At 43.4% G+C, this 21,085-nt stretch overlaps 1 protein-coding gene across 1 annotated transcript in view; it reads right to left on the bottom strand.

The window, feature by feature from the left end:
• The window catches only part of LOC133970218 (reticulon-4 receptor-like 1), a 76,787-nt gene extending 59,200 nt beyond the window's left edge, over nt 1-17,587 (bottom strand). Inside the window, exon 1 of the mRNA XM_062407113.1 lies at nt 17,032-17,587. Within this exon, the coding sequence (XP_062263097.1) occupies nt 17,032-17,044 (13 nt within the window). The 5' untranslated portion in view covers nt 17,045-17,587. The remainder of the gene's footprint in view (nt 1-17,031) is intronic.
• Between the last annotated feature and the right edge of the window lie 3,498 nt (nt 17,588-21,085).

Genomic DNA, 21,085 nt, shown 5'->3' with positions numbered 1-21,085 from the left:
TTATTTGGTCATGGTTCATATAAATCTGTTTTATTTCACTCCGCTGTGTTTCATAAGAGTGAAGGAAAATGCTGGAGCTGGGTTTAATAAATACATTGTCGTAATGTGTAAGTAAAAAAGGTGAATTTCAAGAATAGCACAAATAAAGTCCATATTTTTTTGGAAAGTTTGCATAAGTTTGCATAAGCAGGCACTTTGATTATAAGTTAAAAACTATATTTGAATTCATCCTTATCCTTTCACCCCAGACAGGTCGCCAGTGCATTGCAGTGTCGACATAAGCCATTTTAGGGCATAAACTCCAGACAATGTTCCAGACAGCTTGGTACAGACTTTGCCTTTCACATATGCAGAACACAGCAGGAGATTATCTGGGTCACAGGCGTTCACAACAACAGGGAAATCTCCATAGTGTTCACGCGACAGGTGGCGTCTGTGTAGAGCAGGAGGTGAAACACGAAACATGACGTTTGAGCTCTGCTGCGGAAATCACATGTTTTTGTTTACAGCACATCGGCCCTGGCATCTGACCCTTAACACTGAATGTTACAAATCTTGATGACATCTTCATATGTGTCAATAACATATTTTTCATTGTGAGATATTTGTATTCTTGTTGTTTCTGGGGTGAATTCTCACCGGGGATCACTGTGAAATTCTCTGGAGATTTAAGGAAGGAGAAGTCAGGAGAAAACCCACGGAGCGAGAGAAAGAGTCTCCAATTAACAAAACTCCAATCTCCATGTGTAGCACTTGCAAAAACTGTGGGATTTGAACCTGGATTCATGTGCTAAACAATTGCCCCCCCTTATTAAGTCCCAAATGAATAAGAAAACAATAAAGTACGAGGTGGATGAACTAAACTGGACTTTGCAACACAACAGCAGTTCCTGGGAGTTGTCCATACAAATTAGCTTTTGCAAGTTTCGAGTCAATAAATGTGAGCTCCGCTGGATCAGCTCAATACGAACCTAAAGCTTCCCTGGGTGACACGTGCTCAGATCGATGGCCACCAGCTGATTCTGAGGTTCGGCCAAAGACTCATTTTGAGTAAATTATCCTGGCAAATCAGAATCAGAATCAGAAAGAATTTATTGCCAAGTAGGTTTACACCTACAAGGAATTTGCTCTGGTTATTGGTGCACTGAAACATAGAAACATAAAAACATAAAAACACAATAAATACAACACACATAAGAAAAGCAATAAAAAGAAACAATATATATTTACTCACTATTTACTTCTTATTTACTCCCTCTTTCTAATATTTATACAAAGTAAAATTTATTTAGACATGAACATATCTAAAAACATATATATATAATAGATAAAAGTTATAAAAAGTGAAGTAAAAAGTGAAATGCAAGATGCAAAACAGTGAACAGTGTAGAATATGATATGATTCTCTGAGCAATTATGTTTTCAAAAAGGAATAAGTTACATTTTCATGTATCAGTGACCGGCAGCCCCTCCGACTCCTTCAGCATGGATTCATTGTCAGTCAGTGTGAAGATGAATCATAACCTGCCTTTACAATACAGACAAATGTGCTCATCTGGGTTTGTTCTAAATCGTGAGCAGTGCAGCACAAATCTGTCCTGGGGACGGATGATTTGTTCGGAGAGTTGTCGCCTGGCGTCGTCTTAGTCACAATTATTCAGACAGACGGAAGAAAGACAGAAAGAGGAGGGGGGGGGGGCATTAGATGAATATGATTAATAGTTAGGTGGGTAGGTCAGTAGGTTGCCGGGAGAAAGACAAAGATGCACATTAATGATGTTCTTTTCTATTTCAAATGTCGGCTGATTCATCCCCAGTTCAACATCTATTGTGGCATTTTGTTTTATCTCTATAAGAACTGCAGTCAAACCTCCAGGCTGATGGTTTGTGCCGTAGCAGGTGCTGAAGGTCTCTCAGCTAAATCTAGTGGCCTGCTCTCTGTGTCAGTGCATACTGCTCCTGCTATTACGAGACCATTCGCGGCGGTATTGATCACGCCGGCTGAGGAATCGACCAACAACATGTTTGACATCATCCTCTCCTCCGTCCTTCTTCATCTCTTTCACGCCTTGCCCTCCGTCCTTTCCATCACTCCACAGTGCAGGCCGCTTTCCTTCACCTGCAGGTCTCCACCATCCTTTTATGAGTCACTCTCTCACGTCTCCACTCCTTCTGATCACTCTCGCTGCCATCGCTCTTCAGCCCATCTATTCCCCAGCACTCGCCTTCCTCCCCGCCCTCTTCTGTCTAGACTTGTTCTTCAGCTGACGCCCTGCTCCACTTGTTCTTGTGTCTCACACCTGTGTTTTTCTCGTACATCCCTTTCATCAGAATACAGCATTTTCAAACTAAAATGATCTCAGTCCCCATGAGCGTGTTGGTTCTATATAGGTATTAATACCCGTCCATACCAGCACACCTGACCTCTCGCATGTCTGGAAGGAAGCAGTTGTATCTTGTAAAATGTAGAACTTAAATGCAGTTGTCAGCAAAGACACCAGGCTCAGCAACGCTTGTAATTGATTATACATGTTGTGTTTTACACTGGTATCCAAAACTAATACTGGCTGTTTTGGAGGGTCATGTGACAATAGCCTGACGAATCAGCGAGGTCTACTTTGTGACTGAAAAGACCCAATCAGCAAGCGGCTTGTGAGCGTCATATTTTGTCTTATTTTGAAATGCAGTCCTACTTTTATTTATATATATATATATATATATATATATATATGTTCAGTTCTATGTTACGTGACAATAAATATTTTCAAAAAGTTTTGAATCGTACTGAATTCATTTAATTTGACAGTTAGGTATTGAGTACATGCAGTTGCTGATACAACTGCTAGGCTACTTAAATATATAACTAAAATATTATGATCTTCCGGACCTCTTAAGAAATTTTCTCAAACTGGACCTCTTTAAATTTTTGTTGAATACCCCTGGTCTACGTCATCATTTCCAAACTTCCCTGTTTCAGCGTCTCAAAAAATCTGGAGCAGTTTGTGTCCATAACAGAGTTGATAGAATTTCAAACTAAAATGCAGTAGTATGGATGTAACCATATAATTCCTGAAGTCATCATTCTTTCCTGAGCCCTCGTCCTCCTTCACCAGTTCTTCGCCTGTCATCATATTTCTGCCTCCTCGCTTGCTCCTGATTTCTGCAGTTTTCCTTCAGCTGCTCTTTCTTTCACTCTCTTAAGCTTTGTGCCTCATCTTCCCTTCCTCCTTTCCCTCCTTGCCAGAGCGATTAAGTGGTGGCCGTGCTGGCACAGCTGGTGCAGCCGGGCCGGCCGCCCATCTTCGTGACGACTGTGCTGCCGTGAAGCTGCCAAATCCTCCTTTGAGGCCGTAGCACTGTAGTAATCATAACAACAACTTCTTTGGGCCTCGCTGTATTATTACATCTGGTGTCGGGCTCATCTGCCAGGTCACCGTAGATATCATTAAATAACAGGTACGAGTGAAGGTGAAAGCCCCGTCTCGGTTCCTGCCTCCCTCTCTCATCCTGCGCCTCATTCTTCTCGCTGTGTCTCACACATCCTCGCGCTGTTGCAGAGTTTACCTCACGTCGCTTCTTCATGCACCTTTCATCGACTCACACCCGCTGAACCACATGATGTCTCCCGTTGGGTGGAAGAGCACAACTTCAACTTGTGAGTCAGAGGTGCCATCTGTTAAGCTGCACATCTGGGGGGGGGGGGACACAAATAAAAACATGCTCGGAAAGGTTGGGTTAACATCGGTCCAGCCTGGTTCACACGGAGGTCACACGACAGGCTCCAGGACGGGGGGGGGGCTGAGTCATGGGGCCGAAAACACCTGAGGTTAGCGCTTCTCCGGAATCGGTAATTGAATTTCACAAAGATGATGTTGCTACAACTCAGTGAGGTGCTAAACTCACCATTAGTCAAGCTGTTGTCCACCAGTGGGAGGTTTTCTTTTCTTCCTCTTCTCCTGCACTCGTGTGCGTCGTCAGTTTCAGGTCATGTCGACGGCTTCAGGAGATTAATGCACCAGTGGTCGAAGGGGAAGAGGGAGTTCGGAGGGAGCGCTGTGGATGTGCTCACCCTTCCTCCCTTCTCACCGCTGTGATAGTCGAGTGTCCCAGTAATCATCCTCTAACAGACCCTAACCCCTCAACATTAACTGTGCTGACACCATCCCACACAGATGCTGCTGGAACGAGTCCCCCATAAACACCACTTACATGGGACAGCGGTTCATCCATAAGGCAGCTTTATCAACAGGGCCCACGCCGTCCTGACACTTTTATTTAAAGCTCACTATATTTAATTTTCTCTCACTAAGCACGTACTGTAGCCGGGGGACTGGAATGGTTCATTCTTATGATATTGATCTGTAAAGATGTCTCCATAACTCTAAAGCAAACAAGCCATTCAGTAAATGTTTCCTTCTTTGCCACAATCCAAATATATGAGTTATAACAGATACAAAATCAAAGCTCACTACAAAAAAGCAAAACTCAATATGGATGATTATTGGCTGCATCTTTGGCCCATCGTGCAAAAACCTTTATAATTGGCTGAACATGGTGCAGAGAGTATGAGGATTGGTTTAGTGGTTGAAATGTTTCCCTTTCCTTCGTTGAAGCTTTGTTCCCAACATATTTCTCCAATATACTATGTGCTATTCACTGTATAGTATTTAATTCATTGTATTTGATTTTAAAGCCAGCTTCAAAAGCAGCCGTCCCTGACTGAATTCAATTTGGCAAGGACAAAAACAGCTAAAAACTGAATATGTAAAATCCATCTGATGTCCTCTGACTCACTCATTCTGGAGAGAGCCTCAGTGATGCTGAAATATATACATAATATATAAATACCCATGTTTTCCAGCTCTGTAAAACTTTGTGTTTGATGACTTTTTTTATTTTTTCTCCAGAAAACATCGACACCAAATCCAATAAAAGGACACACATGAGATTCATCTGTTCAGTGTCCCCAACTGAGCATTGGACTGTTATGTAAGCTTAAGTGAGACTGACACACACAACACACAGTAACGCACAAGTGAGCACACACCATCCACACCGTGCCCAAACGCACACACAAGTGCCTCTGTGTTATAATGTGACTCAAACTGAACGCACAAACAGGCTGTGGCAGCAGACAAACAACACTTCCCCACACTTCCCTCGTCTCCTGTTCCCTCACATCACTCCATCCTGACTTCCTGTCGTGACTCTGATGCGCCCATCAAACGCAGACTTGAACGAAAAAGAAGCGTCTTCTAATTTCAGCCATTTCATGCGTCAGCGTCTTTGTGTGGTGAGCCGGTGCACCTTTGTGTGGGCACGGACTTGTGATATCCTTTTTTGGCTTGTTCCTATTTGCTCAGTGGGTAATTTAGGAATGTGGCCGGGACTTGGATTTAGCAGCGATAAAAATAAATCAGGATGAACTTTATTAAACCTGTGTTCATGAAAGCACATGAGAATGTATACAACAGAAGGGATAGGACCACAAGAAAGCTACATAATTTGTTGATAATTGTGTTCATCAATTTATTAGATGAAATCTTTTAAATTGGGTTCTCTGAAGCAAATGCAATGCCTTTAATTTGCTTTAATGACTAAGTCATAAAACAAACAGCAAATGGTCGATTAGATTATTCAGCAACTATTTTTAGGAGCTCTCGATTTATTGTTTTTATTGTTTTTTTCACAAAGCTAAATATTCTGTGATTCCAGGGTCTCAACTTTAAGCACTTTTTTTTTAACTCTCAATCTCTGAATATAAAGTGAATACATTTGGGTTTTTCTCTCTTGATCAGTCAAAACAAGACTCGGGGGAAACTATGAACGTCATTTAGAGATATGAAGATAAAACAATTAGTCAGTTAATCAAGAAAATAATCAGCAGATAAATAGATGATGGAAATAATTATTTGCAATGCTACAACAGAAACATGTGAGCAGTAAATGACTTGAACAACAAATTAACTATCCAGCTTTTTATAGACTCCATGTACTGATAGATTAATATGTTAATTGATAAATTGTCTGATTATTCCTGGAAATATTTTTGGCATTTTGCTTTCAGGGAAAATATTTGCAATAACACTACAGTGACCTATCATTTATGTGCAGGCTACAGAAACATGTGTCCACTCGTTACAAGCTTTGAAGAATGAAACTGTTCCACGCAGATGAACCTGGAGTCACCTGGTCGCTCAGCGTGCACAGGAGCACAGCCGAGCGGTCCTATGTCTGCTCCTCTCGTATTAAGAGAGGATCGTTTTAATGGAGCTGTAACTGTAAGCACCAGTCGGAGGCAGATGGGCTCGTTAATGCAGTGATGTTGTTATGTAAGACCTGCTACTGCTGCCGCTCCTGTCTGTCTGTACTGCAGTACAAAGAGAGAGAGAGAGAGTGGGAAAGTGAGAGAGGCCTGTGTGTGAGTCCGATTGTGTGTGTTTTCAGGTGTCTGTTTGAGCGATTATGTGTGTGCATATGTGCAGTGTTTTTGGTGTGTGTGCGTGCGTGTATGGAACAGATGGGGATTGATGTGGTAAATCAAGGGGAATTGACTTGTTGTCGTGGGTTTGATGAACTTTTCTCTCCCACTTTATCCCATCTCCTTCAAATCCCTGCACGCTGGGTTACGGCCAATACAGCCTCTAAACACTTTAATACAGAGGTAGCGGGAAATAAAAGAGGAAGAGAGGCGGAGGAGAGGAGATGAGCCTCGCAAGCCATGGGAGCAAATCAAATAAATAATCATGGGTCAGTTTCCGAACATGCATATGAACACACCAATACATCGCTGGGTAGTCAAGGATGCTCCATCTGAGATTTGTTGCAGGGAGTAGACAAAACAACATGAATAATGAATGGGAAATGCCTTTTAACTATGAAGCTACTAAAGTACAAACACTGCTTCAGTATGAATGGATTACATGAGCTTGAACCTCAGTCTGCAGCGTTCATTAACATGTCTGGGAATCCATATGAGCACTTTTAATGCTAAAATGAGAGTAGGCAAGCTAAACAGCAGCAGATCCAAATATAACTTTGCTAGATTTTGTGTACTGTGTATTAGTGGAAACTGTCAAAGGAAAGCATCAGGCAAGTGGAGAGACCAACACGTCCTGAAAAATGAATGATGTCCACAGAATGTATGTGAGCTGTGTTTATATAGAGATCACAGTAACACAAATTGTGTTAGTGTAAAAGAAGAATTTGCTTTTCTCATTAAAATATTGTGTCCATGATTTAAATACATTGGGAATGAGCCGCCCCCCCCCCCCCCCCCCCCCCGCCGACCTGCACTGGTGCTGCACTGATATAACAACTTCAGGATTCTTCTTATGGCTTTCATCTGATAGACAACAACTCACGATTCACATGGTTGATTTCTTTGTGTCAGGAATCATGTTCCTGGTCATGGATTCATAATCTCAATTCCTCATTCCTCAACTTCCTGCATTGGGGGCTCAAACCCACAACCCTGAGATTAAGAGTCTCATACTCTACTACCAAACTGAGCTAGACGGACTTCTTCCACCCAAAGATCAACTTTAGTCTAGAGACAAATAGATCTGAGGAGATCTCACACCCAGTAGCACTATAGATACCATTCAGAATCATAAAACCATTATAATGACAGCAAATCATTATTTTTAGTCAGCAGTAAATGAAAGTAACTGGGTCGTCTCTTCCATTTTTATATCTGTCAAGGTTGCGGTCGTGTTGAAGGAAACTCTTTCAAAAACTGCTGTGTATTAATTCAAGAAAATAAACCCAAATGTGAAATGTGGAGACACATAGTGTTCACCAGGCCAATGTCAAGCGTCATTACAGCTGGAAACACAAAGCTAAACGGGATGAGATGCAAAAAACAAACATGCCTGGATAAAGTCAACACTCTTTGGCGGAGTTAATGTGCTCAGCAAGCGGCTTCCACAAGACCACCCACTGACAGAGGCCGTGTCACACAGCCAAGTCTAGTGGTGAGCTGAAGCCGAAACCTCATTCAGAGGGAGAACTTGAGCTGGAGTGTGTTGTTGCTGCCGTGGAGCTGCAGGAACCAGAAAAAGTCCAATTGTGCACCGTTTTCTAAACACTGTGTTTTCTTACTCTCAAAGAACAAAAGGCCACCACCGACAATTCGAATATTCTGATGAGCGTACAAACATCCTTCAGGCATTTGGCGAGAGGTTTGCGGACATGAAAAGTGAACAAAAGGAAATTAACATTTTTTAAGCCGTTTAATGTGGAACCTGCTGATGTGCCTGACAAATTTACAGTAGGAAATCACTGAGGTGCAGAACAATGACGAGTTCAAAGCTGTGTGTACGTCCTGAGGATTTTCACATTCAGAGTAGACATGCACTGAAGCTTGTCTTTTGGACAACCTGCTGCTGTGTTCCCTTCCAACGCTGAGTCCCGCGACAGAGACTTGAGACAGACAGAGCCAAACCTGGAGAAGCAGCCTGGCAGAAAGAGAAGCACTTTCAAGCCGTCGTATTAGAGGGATCACAGTGATATACAGCGTGTATTCAGAAGTATAGTCGGCCTATAGCCCTCGAAGGATGCTGTAAAAACTCAAATTGCCCCTGATAGGAAAGAGGTGCCCTGCCCCTGGTCGAGGCCGTAAACATACAGCAACACAGGCTGGATTTTATTCAGAGGAAACATAGTTGTTGAATGAGTGAAACACGTTAATGAACAGTGATGTCTCAGGGTGGTTGGGTGACGGGTTAAGTGACACCAGCCACCTGGGTTTAGTTCGTTTAAGGCGACACATGTTCTTCGGTTAAGGTTGAACGGGAGTTGTTTAATTGTTTTATTTACAAAAAAAGAACATTGCAACTTAAGTGAATGTGAATGTTTCCCTGCACCAAACCAGATCCCTGTATTTGTCCAACCTCAACCAAGTGCTGTGAGAGTCTAAGAAGTTTAATACGACTGCAGTCACTACAAATCAATGTTATAGAGCAAGATCGTTTTACCAGAAACCAAACATGTTGTCCATAGTTTACTGTTAATTCTCTGGACTGTATTTTCCCGTCATTTTCTACTTTTTGATTTGCTCCATGTTTGTGATACAGTACATAATGTGTTGACCTTCCACGCAGTCAGATCACATGCCTTAGGGCACAGTCACACATCCAAAGTCCATGCAAAGCCCCGCTGTAGACCTGTTTAATTCCCCTCCTCGCTCCGACAGATTTGTGGTGAACCAAAGGGAAAGGTCCCCTGGAACGTTCACGTGTGCCCATGCCCTTCGTGTGTGTGCCTGTCACTCGGAATCTGCTGCACAAGAGAGTGACCTTCATGTTGCTGCATGTGCATCTTCTGCCATAGATTGACTTGACCTTCATGTTGCTGCATGTGCATCTTCTGCCATAGATTGACTTGATCCTGTGTGGGGAGCGATGTGTTGTCTAAAAAAAAATCACTGATACGTTCTTGTGATTCGCCAAATGCATCTTATAACAACATTTCCTCAATAAATTTAGAGGAAACATAATCCAGTTGGTTATATTTCTTACAAATACGTTTTTTTGCGGCAGTAGTATAGTTCCTCAGTTTTCTCAGAGACACGGCTGCATTCAGAATTTATCTGACCAAGTCATCTACAGCTCTGAGCAGCCTGCACCTGCCAACACAGAATGTGCCAACGCAGCACCTTGCCGGATCACTTTGTGTCGCAATCTGGCAAAAGAAGCCCGGTTGAGCGTCCAGAATGATCAACGTTCCACTGCTCTCATCCCGCTCCTTGTTTTAGGACATACTCTGTCTCATCTCAAAACGTGGATTTAAAGGAGAGACTACAGGAAGCTGGGAAATGCAAACCGTATCAAGTTTCCCACGATGACTCAACCACTTCTAAGTGATAAGGTTTTTCTTATGGAGTGTTTCTGGTATTTTGTCCACCCCCTATAGATACCAGCTGCTGGCTGAGATCCCAAGTAACAACCTACAGGGCTGAGCCAGTTTATGTAGGCATGTTAAGATACCATAGCCTATTTATTTATTACTTTTTTTTCTGCCTCTGCAAGTTCGGTTTCCATGTTAATATCCAGCATATTCAATTTATTTATTGTTTGCAGGGCTGTTTGTAATCACGAGAACAAGATGAAAATCAAGAGTTTGTGTGGAATAAAACCTGGAATAGGAGCAGAACACATAAACACATGTTACAGAGAATGTGAGTGGCACATGTCAGAATAGCCGGCGTGTGGATTATGTGCAAAACAAGATTTGGATAAAGAAAGGAGGAAGGAGCGAGCGAGCGAGAGAAAGGATGGACTGAGCCGTGTGATCTGCCATGAGGACGGCAGCAAGGCCTTACTGCTGAGAGCTGTGGACCCCAAACGCCTTATCGGAAACCAAAACAGCCATCAATTATTCAACAGGTACAGAGCGAACCAGCTGCAGAGGAGAAGACATGGGAGGAGAGGAGATTTGAAGGGAGAGCGGGGATAGAGGAGATATATCCAGCACGGGAGCTATACACAAAGGATTTGAATTTAGTTTTCCCCCGCTTGTCAATGTGTTCAGAAATGTGTGTGTGTGTGTGTGTCTGTGTGTGTGTGTGTGTGTGTGTGTGTCTATGCTCATCGATAATGCAGCCATCTCTCTCTTTAAAACACCTCAGCCACAGTGAACCAAAAAGGGACTTTGAGGGCTTGTGTGAGAGACTTTACGTTTGTGTGCAGGTAGATGTCAGTGGCCTCGCTGCCTTCTTATTGAGAATGAGGTAAAAGCATCAATATGAATCTGATGTCGCCGCATTAGGTTCCCAGACGGCCTATTCCTGGGCAAAGTGGAAATCAGCTCCAGTCTACTCCATTTTCAATGTCTGTATCCAGCTAACCATTTAGCCTGTTAGCTTCTTTTCATCTTTTGTCAAACTTTGTCCCTGACTTCGCTGCCGTTCTGCATGTCTGCATCAACATCTGTTCCAGCTCTGAGGTTAAGAGCAATTCCTGAGAGACACACACACACACACAACCTCACACACACACACACACACACACACACAAACAGCTCTAGGTGTTGCCAAGTGGACCTGCACGGCAATCAGAAGCCTCCACAGGGCCCCCTGATAGGGATTTATATCTCATCTGCTGCTGTGTGTAGCAGCCGACTCTCCAGGTGATCCGCAGAGATTCAAAAGCAAATGACTGCGCCATATTTACAAAGTCTTCAGCAGCGACTTCACTGCAGCGGCAATTTAACAAGTAGAATGAGTCTAATTACAGAGAACTGAGGCGTAAACCGTTCACACTTTGTTCACACCATATCCAGGAAGAAGAAAAAAGGAGAGCACGTAGAATTGAACAATGTAAAAATTGTGCTGAGTACTAAAAAAAAAATTATGAAAGTGCAAAACATAAATAAATGTGTGTGGCAAGAAAGTTGGAATGAAACACAGCAGTTCCATTCTCTGCACTGTTCAATTTGTGTCTGTTTGTGTATTTAGCATCAGAACGATCCCTGCTCATTAAGTCTTTCCCTTTTCTTTTTCTTTTTGCCTTGCGTTTGTACGAGTTCACCGGTTTAGAAGCTCGGAGCTTGTGGAACATCGGTGCCTCTGATTATTTTTACGAGTTTAGACACAATGCATGGATAACGAACGCTGCACAAGGACCGGAAAGAAAATGTTGTGCAACTTGACGATGAAATTCAGCAGGCGGACCGCAGCTGAGCTCAGAGGCAGCAGAAGAAAGAAGGAGTCTGTGAGTGACCTTGAGATCAGGCAGCGGGAGCGACTGCAAAGGTCATTGATATGCACAGCCATCGCACGGACGCCCACTGTGTGTGTGGCGGCGTGTGTGCTGATGCGTCTCATCCTGTTCTCTGCTGTGACTTGCATGAGAGATGTAATTGATTGCCGTATGAATTCAAATCCGGTCATCAACTCCCAGGGTGATTTAGTTCCCTTAATATGAGACATCTACAGAATCTGCTAAACACAGCTTTCCCTAAATAGAGCCTCTCGGCCTGAGCTCGGAAATCCAGCCACTGCCACAGGACGACGGTGCTGCAAGAGGAAATTTTGATCAATCTCAGAACTCAATTATCCCCCCCCCCCATTTGATGCCCCCCGACCCGAATAACCATTTTGTCACTAATCCATATGTTATTATCGTCCACTGAGGCTTTCATAGACGCCGGTAAACACACAGCCACACAGAAAGAGCAACAGCAACCTCTAATTGTTTGTTGACTTGACGACAGCCTGCAGGCGAAGCAGCGTACGTGCCAGTGCGGTAGTAACAGTGAGGGCCCACTTGGAGAAAACGACACCATCAATTTCTTATTAATTTTCTCCATTGACGTTTCAGAAAATCCTTTAAAAAAGAGTTTCAAGCGTGGAGCCACACCGACCAGCAGCGAGATGAATCGTGACAATGAAACATTTGATTTGGAGCAAAAGAATATTGGAAAACAGAAAAAGACAAAAGTATGAGACCGTGTACGTGATTAATTTAAGAGTGAAGGTACCACTCATCCCACAAACCACTGTAACATAACGCTGAACCATCCGATCGTAGCAGAGGTTTCGTTTAGCATTTCTATGGTAAAAGCCAGCTCGACCAATCAGAGACGACACTATTACACCTGAGGGATGGGAGTAGTGTGGTATTTGTCCTTTTTCCTAAAATGCAGTAAACATCATTGTGGCTTCCAGATGGAGATAACATTGTTTCACCATCTATATAACAGGTGAGCTCCACTGTCACATCAGAGAGAGGAGGGATGAGACATTTGTCATGATGCCATCTGATTTCTTTGTACGTTGAAAAACAAACGGATGAAATGAAATCCATCCTCTGACAACTCAATTTGGTAGATAATGAATAATTTCCACCTAATTAGCATGAATTACTTATTACTCTGAATTACGCTGGTCAACACTTCTGCATAAACACAGAGTTGGTGAGAGTTTGGATTGAATGAGGACAGAGTTCTGGTTTGTTTAAGCTCAAGCTGGTTCCAGCGGCGCCGGAGAGTTTCCTAATCAGGCCAGACTTTATTCACATTCAGGCCTCTAAGAAAGCCAGGGGCCCTCGAGCGAGGTGGATGCTTCAGTCTGAATGAACAGTGACTTGCAATTTCGCCGTCACATATTGATATTGATCAGTGGATTTCAGTACAGAGCTGAAGTTAGTTATAGATTAGCATGGCCGGAGGGGATATCCCAGAACATTTCAGCTCTTCAGAAATGGACGAATTTTCATGGATGACAGTGGAAGGAACGCAGAGCGGGGACGAGAGGATGAAATCATATTAGGACGTAATGATAAGAAAAGGAGACTGTGTTTCGAGTTCACAACTCAAGAAGTGGTAATAATTAACGTCTTTACACATATTTCATGTCGTCAGTCCCCAGATAACAAACCATTAACAATTCCAATGCTCAACTGAGCTGCTCCTGATCTCTTGAAATGTGCAGATGGGAGGATGGAGGATGGAGGATTGAGGATGGAGGATTGAGGATGGAGGATGGAGAGACGGGACGTAAAGGGAGGTGAAAGGGACAGGAACGTCAAACTCCTTCTCTGAGACGTGATAAACATATTTTGGGATTCAGTGTGACTTACACTTCCTGAGGACATCATTATCTCTGCTTATCCATTGTGAATAAATCTGCCTTGAAATCACAGACAAAAACACAGACCGTCATTATGACTTGACAGAAACTCCCTGAGACTTGTCATACTTTTCATTTGTTTAGTTTTTCTCTTCCACATCGAAATAACTCAATTGTCAATTTTCTTGCTTTGGCTAAACTGCAATCAGGAAATCAGGGAATAAACAAAAGATAGTTGAGTATAAAATAAGCTAAAGAAATGTTACTCTTATAAGTGGTTCTCAAAGAATGACACAGGTTGGACCACAGACCCTCATTCGACAAGATTTTTGGCTTTGAGATGTTTTCTTACAGAAGTGTAATGAATCTGGGGCAAATCCGATCTGGATGAGCGTGACCTATATGTCTGAGCAGCGTCCTGCCTTAATTTGCTTGTTGCTATTGAAAATTCAACATCAATAATTAAAAAAAATATGAATAATTAATGTTTGATCTGTTGCTTGATATATGCAGAAAGTACGGATTGCGACAGTTACTCATTTCATTTGCAGCCTTTTTGATAATAAGTTTATAATTTTTCAGGCTAAAAGGTTTCAAATGTTTGGCTCCAGGTTCTGAAATGTGATGATTTGATTATGGGCCAATTATATGTCCATTAATACCCATTATAATTGTCATTTTTCTAAATGTTGTTATATTTCTTTAAACAAACTGATTGATCGCTTAAATTCGAGCCAGATTGACAGATAACAAACAATTCTTAGTCACAAGCCGGGGTGAATGCTATCAATAACCAAAAGACAATTTCTCCACAGTGGAACTTTAGTTTTGCAGTGTCAGTGTTTATGTGACCACAAAAAAAAAAAATCTGGAGATAAATAAAGACAAGTGAAAAGTTGGGAGACAGAGGCAAAGTCAAGGAAGGGAAACAAATCCAGCTTCAAACAAGCTGGAAAACAAAGCTCCGGCAGCAACCCAAAGCAGCCAGCGAGCAGCCAATCAGCCTGCCAGCTCCTCTCCCCTCTCTGACGGAGGCTGGCAGCAGGAACTGGCCAAGCAGAGAGATAGAGAGAGAGAGAAGGAGAGACGGACAAGGAGGGGAAGAGAGAGGGAGTTTTCATTACACAGAGAAACACTTATCCTCCTTCTCCGCTCCCCCTCTCCTTTGTTTTATCCCACCAGAGAGGGATAGTGGGGGTAAAGGTGGCACCCGTGGATAACTGTATCTCAGGCAGACCGCACAATTACTCTGAATTTTAGTATTGCTGCTGACAGTCGCATACAGTACTTGGAGGAGGGTATAGAAAGCGGTGTGTGCTTGTGTGTGTGTGTGTTTGTGTGTGTGTGTGTCTACGTGGGTGCTCTCCATCTGAAATTACTGGAAGATTAAAAATTAAAGCTCGTCTCCCTCCAGCCAGCGAGTTCTCTTTGTCTCCTCTACGGCTGTGTCATACAGTGACAGCACTAACCAGCCCTCTGTCAGGCCCATTAGGTCCCCACCCCGTAACGAGGAGGTGGCCCAGCTTGTGCCCCGATCGAGCCGATCCAAGTGAGCTAATACATAATGATGTGCACGCACGTGTGCACGTTGTTTCCCTCCTCCACGTCGCAGGCCTGCGTTGAAATGACAAATGAAAATCTTCCATGCGTCTCTATTAAAGAATGGCTTTTGTTTTTTTTTCTATTTTGTTCTCAGGACTCAGCCGTGCACGACGCTCATCACAAAATAAAAAACAGCCCCCTGACAATCTGCCTTTCACTGGAGCCCCTCTGTATTTATACATTTCCATGTGGGGGTTTGGGGGGGGGGGATTGGCAGATGAGTCACTACTTCACAAATAGCTACTTCTTTTTGAAATGTCCTAGTTTGTGTGTGTGTGTTCACTTGTACAGATATCTTTCTGGGGACTGTTTTTTTTAAGGAGCCCTGACATTTTGGATGCTCCTTCTTAAACGGTTTGTTTGAGGGTAAGATAAAGTTGAAGGTTAGGATTAGATGAGCTTTAGGTTAGTACGTTTGGATGTGATGGTTCAGGTCAGGCGCTCTGGAAAGCATTGAGTGTCCTCAGCACTAAAGGCCGCTCCACACTAGAGGATAATCAGGCCGATTAAGGACCTGAATTGCACCTTCTGTCAATCGCGTGGTGGAGTTCCCGACCGGAAGTCAGTCTGTGCCGATTATTGGCCCAAATGATCCTGAAGTGTTTTAGGATTACAAAATAATTTTGATTCGTAGCCTCCCTAATCTCAGTCAATAATCTGCTTCACCGGAAAACAACAGTAGACAACGTGAGAGAGAGAGAGAGCTGACCGGGACTTTACCAACCAGATGTTGTGTTCTTGTACAGCTGTGACTAAAAACAATACATTTCCAACTCACCACCAGCTTGCACAACAGCCTTTAGATAGAAGTACAAGGATGTGTGTGTGTGTGTGTGTGTGTGTGTGTGTGTGTGTGTGTCTGTGTGTGTTTGTGTGTGTGTGTGTGTGTGTGTGTTGTGCTGTTTTGTGTTGTTTCATACTATTCATCATAATTTCCACTACACTTTCTAGTATCTGTCAAAAGTTACGTTTAACGGGACATACAAGTACACAAGTGCATGTTAATGTGCGCATGCTTGCAAGTGTAGAAACACAGGAGGCTGTGTGTGTGTGTGTGTGTGTGTGTGTGTGTGTGTGTGTGTGTGTGTGTGTGTGTGTGTGTGTGCGTGTGTTTGTTTGGAGCTTCCCCAACAGCACATCCACAGGCAAGGTCATCGTGGCTAAAAAAACAACAACCTTATGTTCTCACCACAAAACGGCGCGTGCGAGCGTAAACATCCCGGTGCTGGGCACATGCACGTCAGTTTCTTTCCTAATTCTCCCTGGTCTGCACCCAGTGGGAGAGCCACCCTCTCCTGTGGGTGCGCGCACACAAGTCAAAACACCCTGCTGTTGTTTGGCCGTGCGCCTCATTCTGTCAAGCCAGTTTAACCACACGCGCGCACCCAAACCACGAGTGCGCACGCAGAGAAGTGCGCTAACGGCTCAAACTTTTATAACAATATCAAAATCGTTAACTTATCCTCACGCAGTCTCTTTCATTCTCTCTCACGCACGCACCCTCGCACGCGCAGAGCCAGCCCAACGCAGCCAGCCCTCGTGCAGTCAAGTCCTCAAACTGCAGTGCGGCAGCGCGCTTCGCTATTTTAAGAATCATTTTTGCATGAAGTGGATAAATATTTAATTCTCTGCTCTCCGGTCCCGGCCTACGGAGCTGAGAAGTTGTTGGAGGCAACGCACACGCACACATACACATACACACGTGTGCGCGCGCACGCTCCTCCTCATCATGTGCGATTCCATTTAGTGTAAAATTATCTTCAGAAATAAAGCTGAATTTGCACCAACACGCATGCACTCACACGCACACACACACTTTACGCACCAGCAGCAGCAGAAACACGCGCGTCTCTTACCTCTGCTGAACATGTTGGCAGCGGCTGTTTGGACCGTCTACTGGTGTCGGTGCTGGAGTAGCATCCTTGAGAAAGAGTCCAGTCGTCTGCTGCTGATGATGCTGTCAGGTAAATTGTTAGTTTGATTCCCTGTGACCGCTGGTGCGAGCAGCCGCCTGTGCCTGGTCTCCTCGGTGCGTCCTGTTTGTTTCAGGTGAAGATGGTTGGAGGAGGAAGAGGAGGAGGAGGAGGAGGAGGGATGCAAGCAGCAGATCTGTGCCAGCGAAGTTGTCTCGTCCGCAGTTTTTTTGAGGTGGAAAGAATAAGCTTGTCCTCTCTCAACCCACCGCCATCTCGTCCGTTGTTCAAGAACCAGTGACGTGCGTTCTGACTTTTAGTTGAGATGATGGACGATGTCCAGAGCAGTTGGAAAACCAAAAAGAAGAAGAAGCAAAGGAAAGTTCCTTCTTATGTCTTCATCGTGCTGCTGCTGTGGGTCTGTCAGGCTGCACGCAGGTCAGGTAGAGAGTCTCAAACGGGCGGTGTGTGTGTGTCTGTGTGAGTGAGTGTGTGTATGAGTGAGTCCACTGTCTCTGTTACTGAAGAGCTCCGAGGCAGCCGCTTCAATCCCCCTCCCACCGCGAGATGTGACTGATGAGAGCCAGAGTATCTCTCTCTCTCTCTTTCTCTCTCTCTCTCTCTCTCTCTCTCTCTCTCTCTCTCTCGCTCTCTCTCTCTCTCGACAAGATAAGCCTTATTGGCATGACAGTGGAAAAAACCATGTTGATGAAGCAGTTATGCTCCCATGTTAATTCTTCTACCTCCTATATGTCCAAGTCTCCATTTCCTCCTTTATCGCCCTAAATTCATTTAGTTTTTAGCTTTATGGGCGTTTGTGCTGCATAATCACCACAGCTTATTGTCAGCTACCACTAATTTATTCTCTCTCTCTCCTCTTCTTCTGATCGCTCCCTGTCTCACTCTGCCATGGTGGCAACACATTCAAATTGAGAACAGCATTCAAAAAAGCATGTTGGTCGAGGTTAACGATGTAAAGCAATGATTTGAAAAGGAAGTCGGAACATACAGCAGGATGTAATGATGTAGTGTAAAGAAGACATAAAAGATGTGAAACTAAAAAAGAGGATCGTGACCTTGTGCATGATGCGCATTGGGATCTAACTGAACAATAGGAGCATTGGTGCCACTGTTATCACTTATTATTATTGTCTGCATCAAAGCCTCTGAGGGTAAGAATTTAGCAAGTGAAGAGTCAGGTAACGTGCTAAATGCTAATGCAAAGATTTTACACAATTCTGAGGTCCAAGGTCACGAAAACCACAATATACGTGATCCAAATTGAAGGCCACATTAAAGCCTTTGTTTCAATTTACTTTACAAATTAAAGATATATTTTCCCACCTAGTGGCAAAGAATGTCTCCTTTTCCACTTGATCAATGCCTGGATTGTAATAGAATTTAATTGAATGCTTATTTTAGAAAAGAACAGAACATGTTCGGTTTTTACATTATGAATTGCACAGTGAGTCATTGAAGTTTTTGTTTCTCCTGCTAGTGTAAGGAACCTGGCCACATCTTTAAATGAGGCTATTATTTAAAACATGAACCAATTAATTCAACAGAAAAAATTAACCACTCAATATTAGTCAAATCCCAGAGACCTCTTGTTAGCCAGAGAAACCATCAGAACTATTTTGACAAATCAGCCACATCCATGCACCAGCTGACCAGTGGACCCAGAAAAGATCCATAAAGTTTTCACCATCCCATTCAGTTGATGCAGTGCGTAGCGCTAATTATAAAGAGACAGAGACGAGCAGTAAATTACTGATGGAGCTGGTAAAAACTCAAACGGTACAGACAGGTATGAAAGACCCAGAATGAACACTGTAAGTGGACTTGGTGGAGCTGTGCACGGGTCCCTTGGTGTCTGCCCCGGGCCTGGTACACCCTGCGGTGGTGCCGGTAATGATCTCAGTCCGCGGTAATGCGCTTACCGTCACAGCCCTACCTGTGGCAAACTGAAATGATTAAAGTGAACACCTCGCAAAGGTATAAGATAATTTCAAGAGTTCTGCCAAGAGCACAATGTCCTCAATAATAGTTAAATGAAAGAAGTTGTGGAACCACCAGGACTCTTCTTGCAGTTTGCCAAACAGGATTTTAGGACTCTGAGAGAATGAGGATGAATATTCTCTCATCGGATGAGACGAGTTGAATTCTTCGGGCAGAGCATTAGGCACTTTGTCCGGTGAACCCCAGGCACTGCTCATCACCTGCATGGCTGATACTGTTCCTACAGTGAAGCGTGGTGGTGGCCGCAACATGCTATGAAATTGATTGTCAGTTGCAGGGACACCAGTCAGAGAGAAGGGAAGAAAGAATGCAGCCAAATACCAAAACAAACGCATGCAACCTGCTACTGGGGTAATGGTTCACGTTTCAACAGGACAATGAACCAAAGCAAAGAGTCTAAACTGTCCTGGAGTGACCCGGCCAAAGCCCAGATTCAAGCCCCAGAGAACATCTGTGGTGAGACCTGAAAACCCCATCATCCAGTCTGACTGAGCCTGAGAGGATCTGCCAGAGAGAAAGGGATAAACCGCCCAAATCTAGGTGTGCAAAGCTCGTAGAGATTTAGCCAAGAAGACACCGAAGCTGTGATTGCTGCCAAATGTGGATTTTACAAAGTGCTGAATTAGAGATATGCAATTTTAATCAATTTCAAACCAAATCCAAGACACAGCACAGTATGCAAAGAGTCAAGGGGTCATCTGGAGTGTTCAAGTTCTGTGTATTTCTCCAACCAATGCCAAATATATTGTTTTTTTCTTTGCCAGTTTTCCCCAAATTAATATTAAGTTATTTTCCTGTCAACAAACTTTTTTGTTATGAAAGGTGAAAGTTTCTATTTCCAGAACTGACAGTGTTTTGATGGCTCACCAGGATTGTTTGTGTCCACAAGTCTTGGCCAAGTTGTTTTTCCCTGCATCTACTTCTTTGTCAGTTTCTGGTCACTCGCGGTGCCCAGATGGTCGTGTCACTGCCACTCTTTGTTGTGTGCTCAGCACTGAAGTTTCTCCTGACTTTTTGAAGTCAAATGGCTGATGCACTTTTCTTTTATCTACGGCTATAATTTGTTCGCTCCAGATTGAGTGAGGCCTGTGTTCTCTCAGCGAATCACATCCCCTATCTTTCCCATGTTTTTCTGCCAGTCATATTTGACTTTCAATTTGTTAAACTCACTAACAAAGCAATTACCCACAGATGATGTAAATCTGAACAGCGTTGACACCTTGCATGTGTGTATTTTATCACAACAGAACAGTATAGCAGAATGGATAACTAATGTGTGGATGAGAACAGCTTTTGTGTGTTGCTGAAATTGTTTTTCATTTGATTATGTCATGTGTTGATATATTTAGCTGTCTCCAGGGAGGTTTTATAGAGAGGCGTTGGATTTGGATTTGGTCAGAGGCGATGTAATTCTAATCAAATCTAATTTTATTTTTTTGTCAACAATCTTGAGGGCGTCTTGCTTCTCTCTGCTGCCAGGTTCGTCTTTGTGTTGTCCAGTTTTTATACCTAATGTCTGCCTCCTCTCTCTCCTTCTCTTTCTCCCTGTGTGTGTATGTGTGTGTGTGTGTGTGTGTGGGGGGGGGGGGCTTGCCATAGGGGGGGGCTCAGAGAAAATCTCACTCGTGGTCACCACCTGTGATAGAATTGTCCCCTGGACAGATAGAATCTGGATCCTTAATGCCAAAAAGCAATCTTCCAATCTGTTATTAACTTTCTCTCGAATAATTGGCCAAACACACGTGCACACACAAACACACATACACACACACAAGCATGTTCTGTGCTTAGTCATCTTATAGCTTAGCCGTCACCATGGATTGTATAAAAAGCTGGAGGACATGAATGCCTGACAATAGTAAAACCAAAACATCTGCATTGCCCCCTGGTGGCTGGCTGTAATATGGATCATAAATCTAAAATGTAAGTAGCCTGTACATCCATTTTTTTTAGTTTTCCAATTATTGATTCTGTCCTT

Source organism: Platichthys flesus, chromosome 15, assembly GCF_949316205.1.
Source record: "Platichthys flesus chromosome 15, fPlaFle2.1, whole genome shotgun sequence".
NCBI classification, from domain to species: Eukaryota; Metazoa; Chordata; class Actinopteri; order Pleuronectiformes; family Pleuronectidae; genus Platichthys; species Platichthys flesus.
This window is presented reverse-complemented; position numbering and strand designations above follow the sequence as displayed.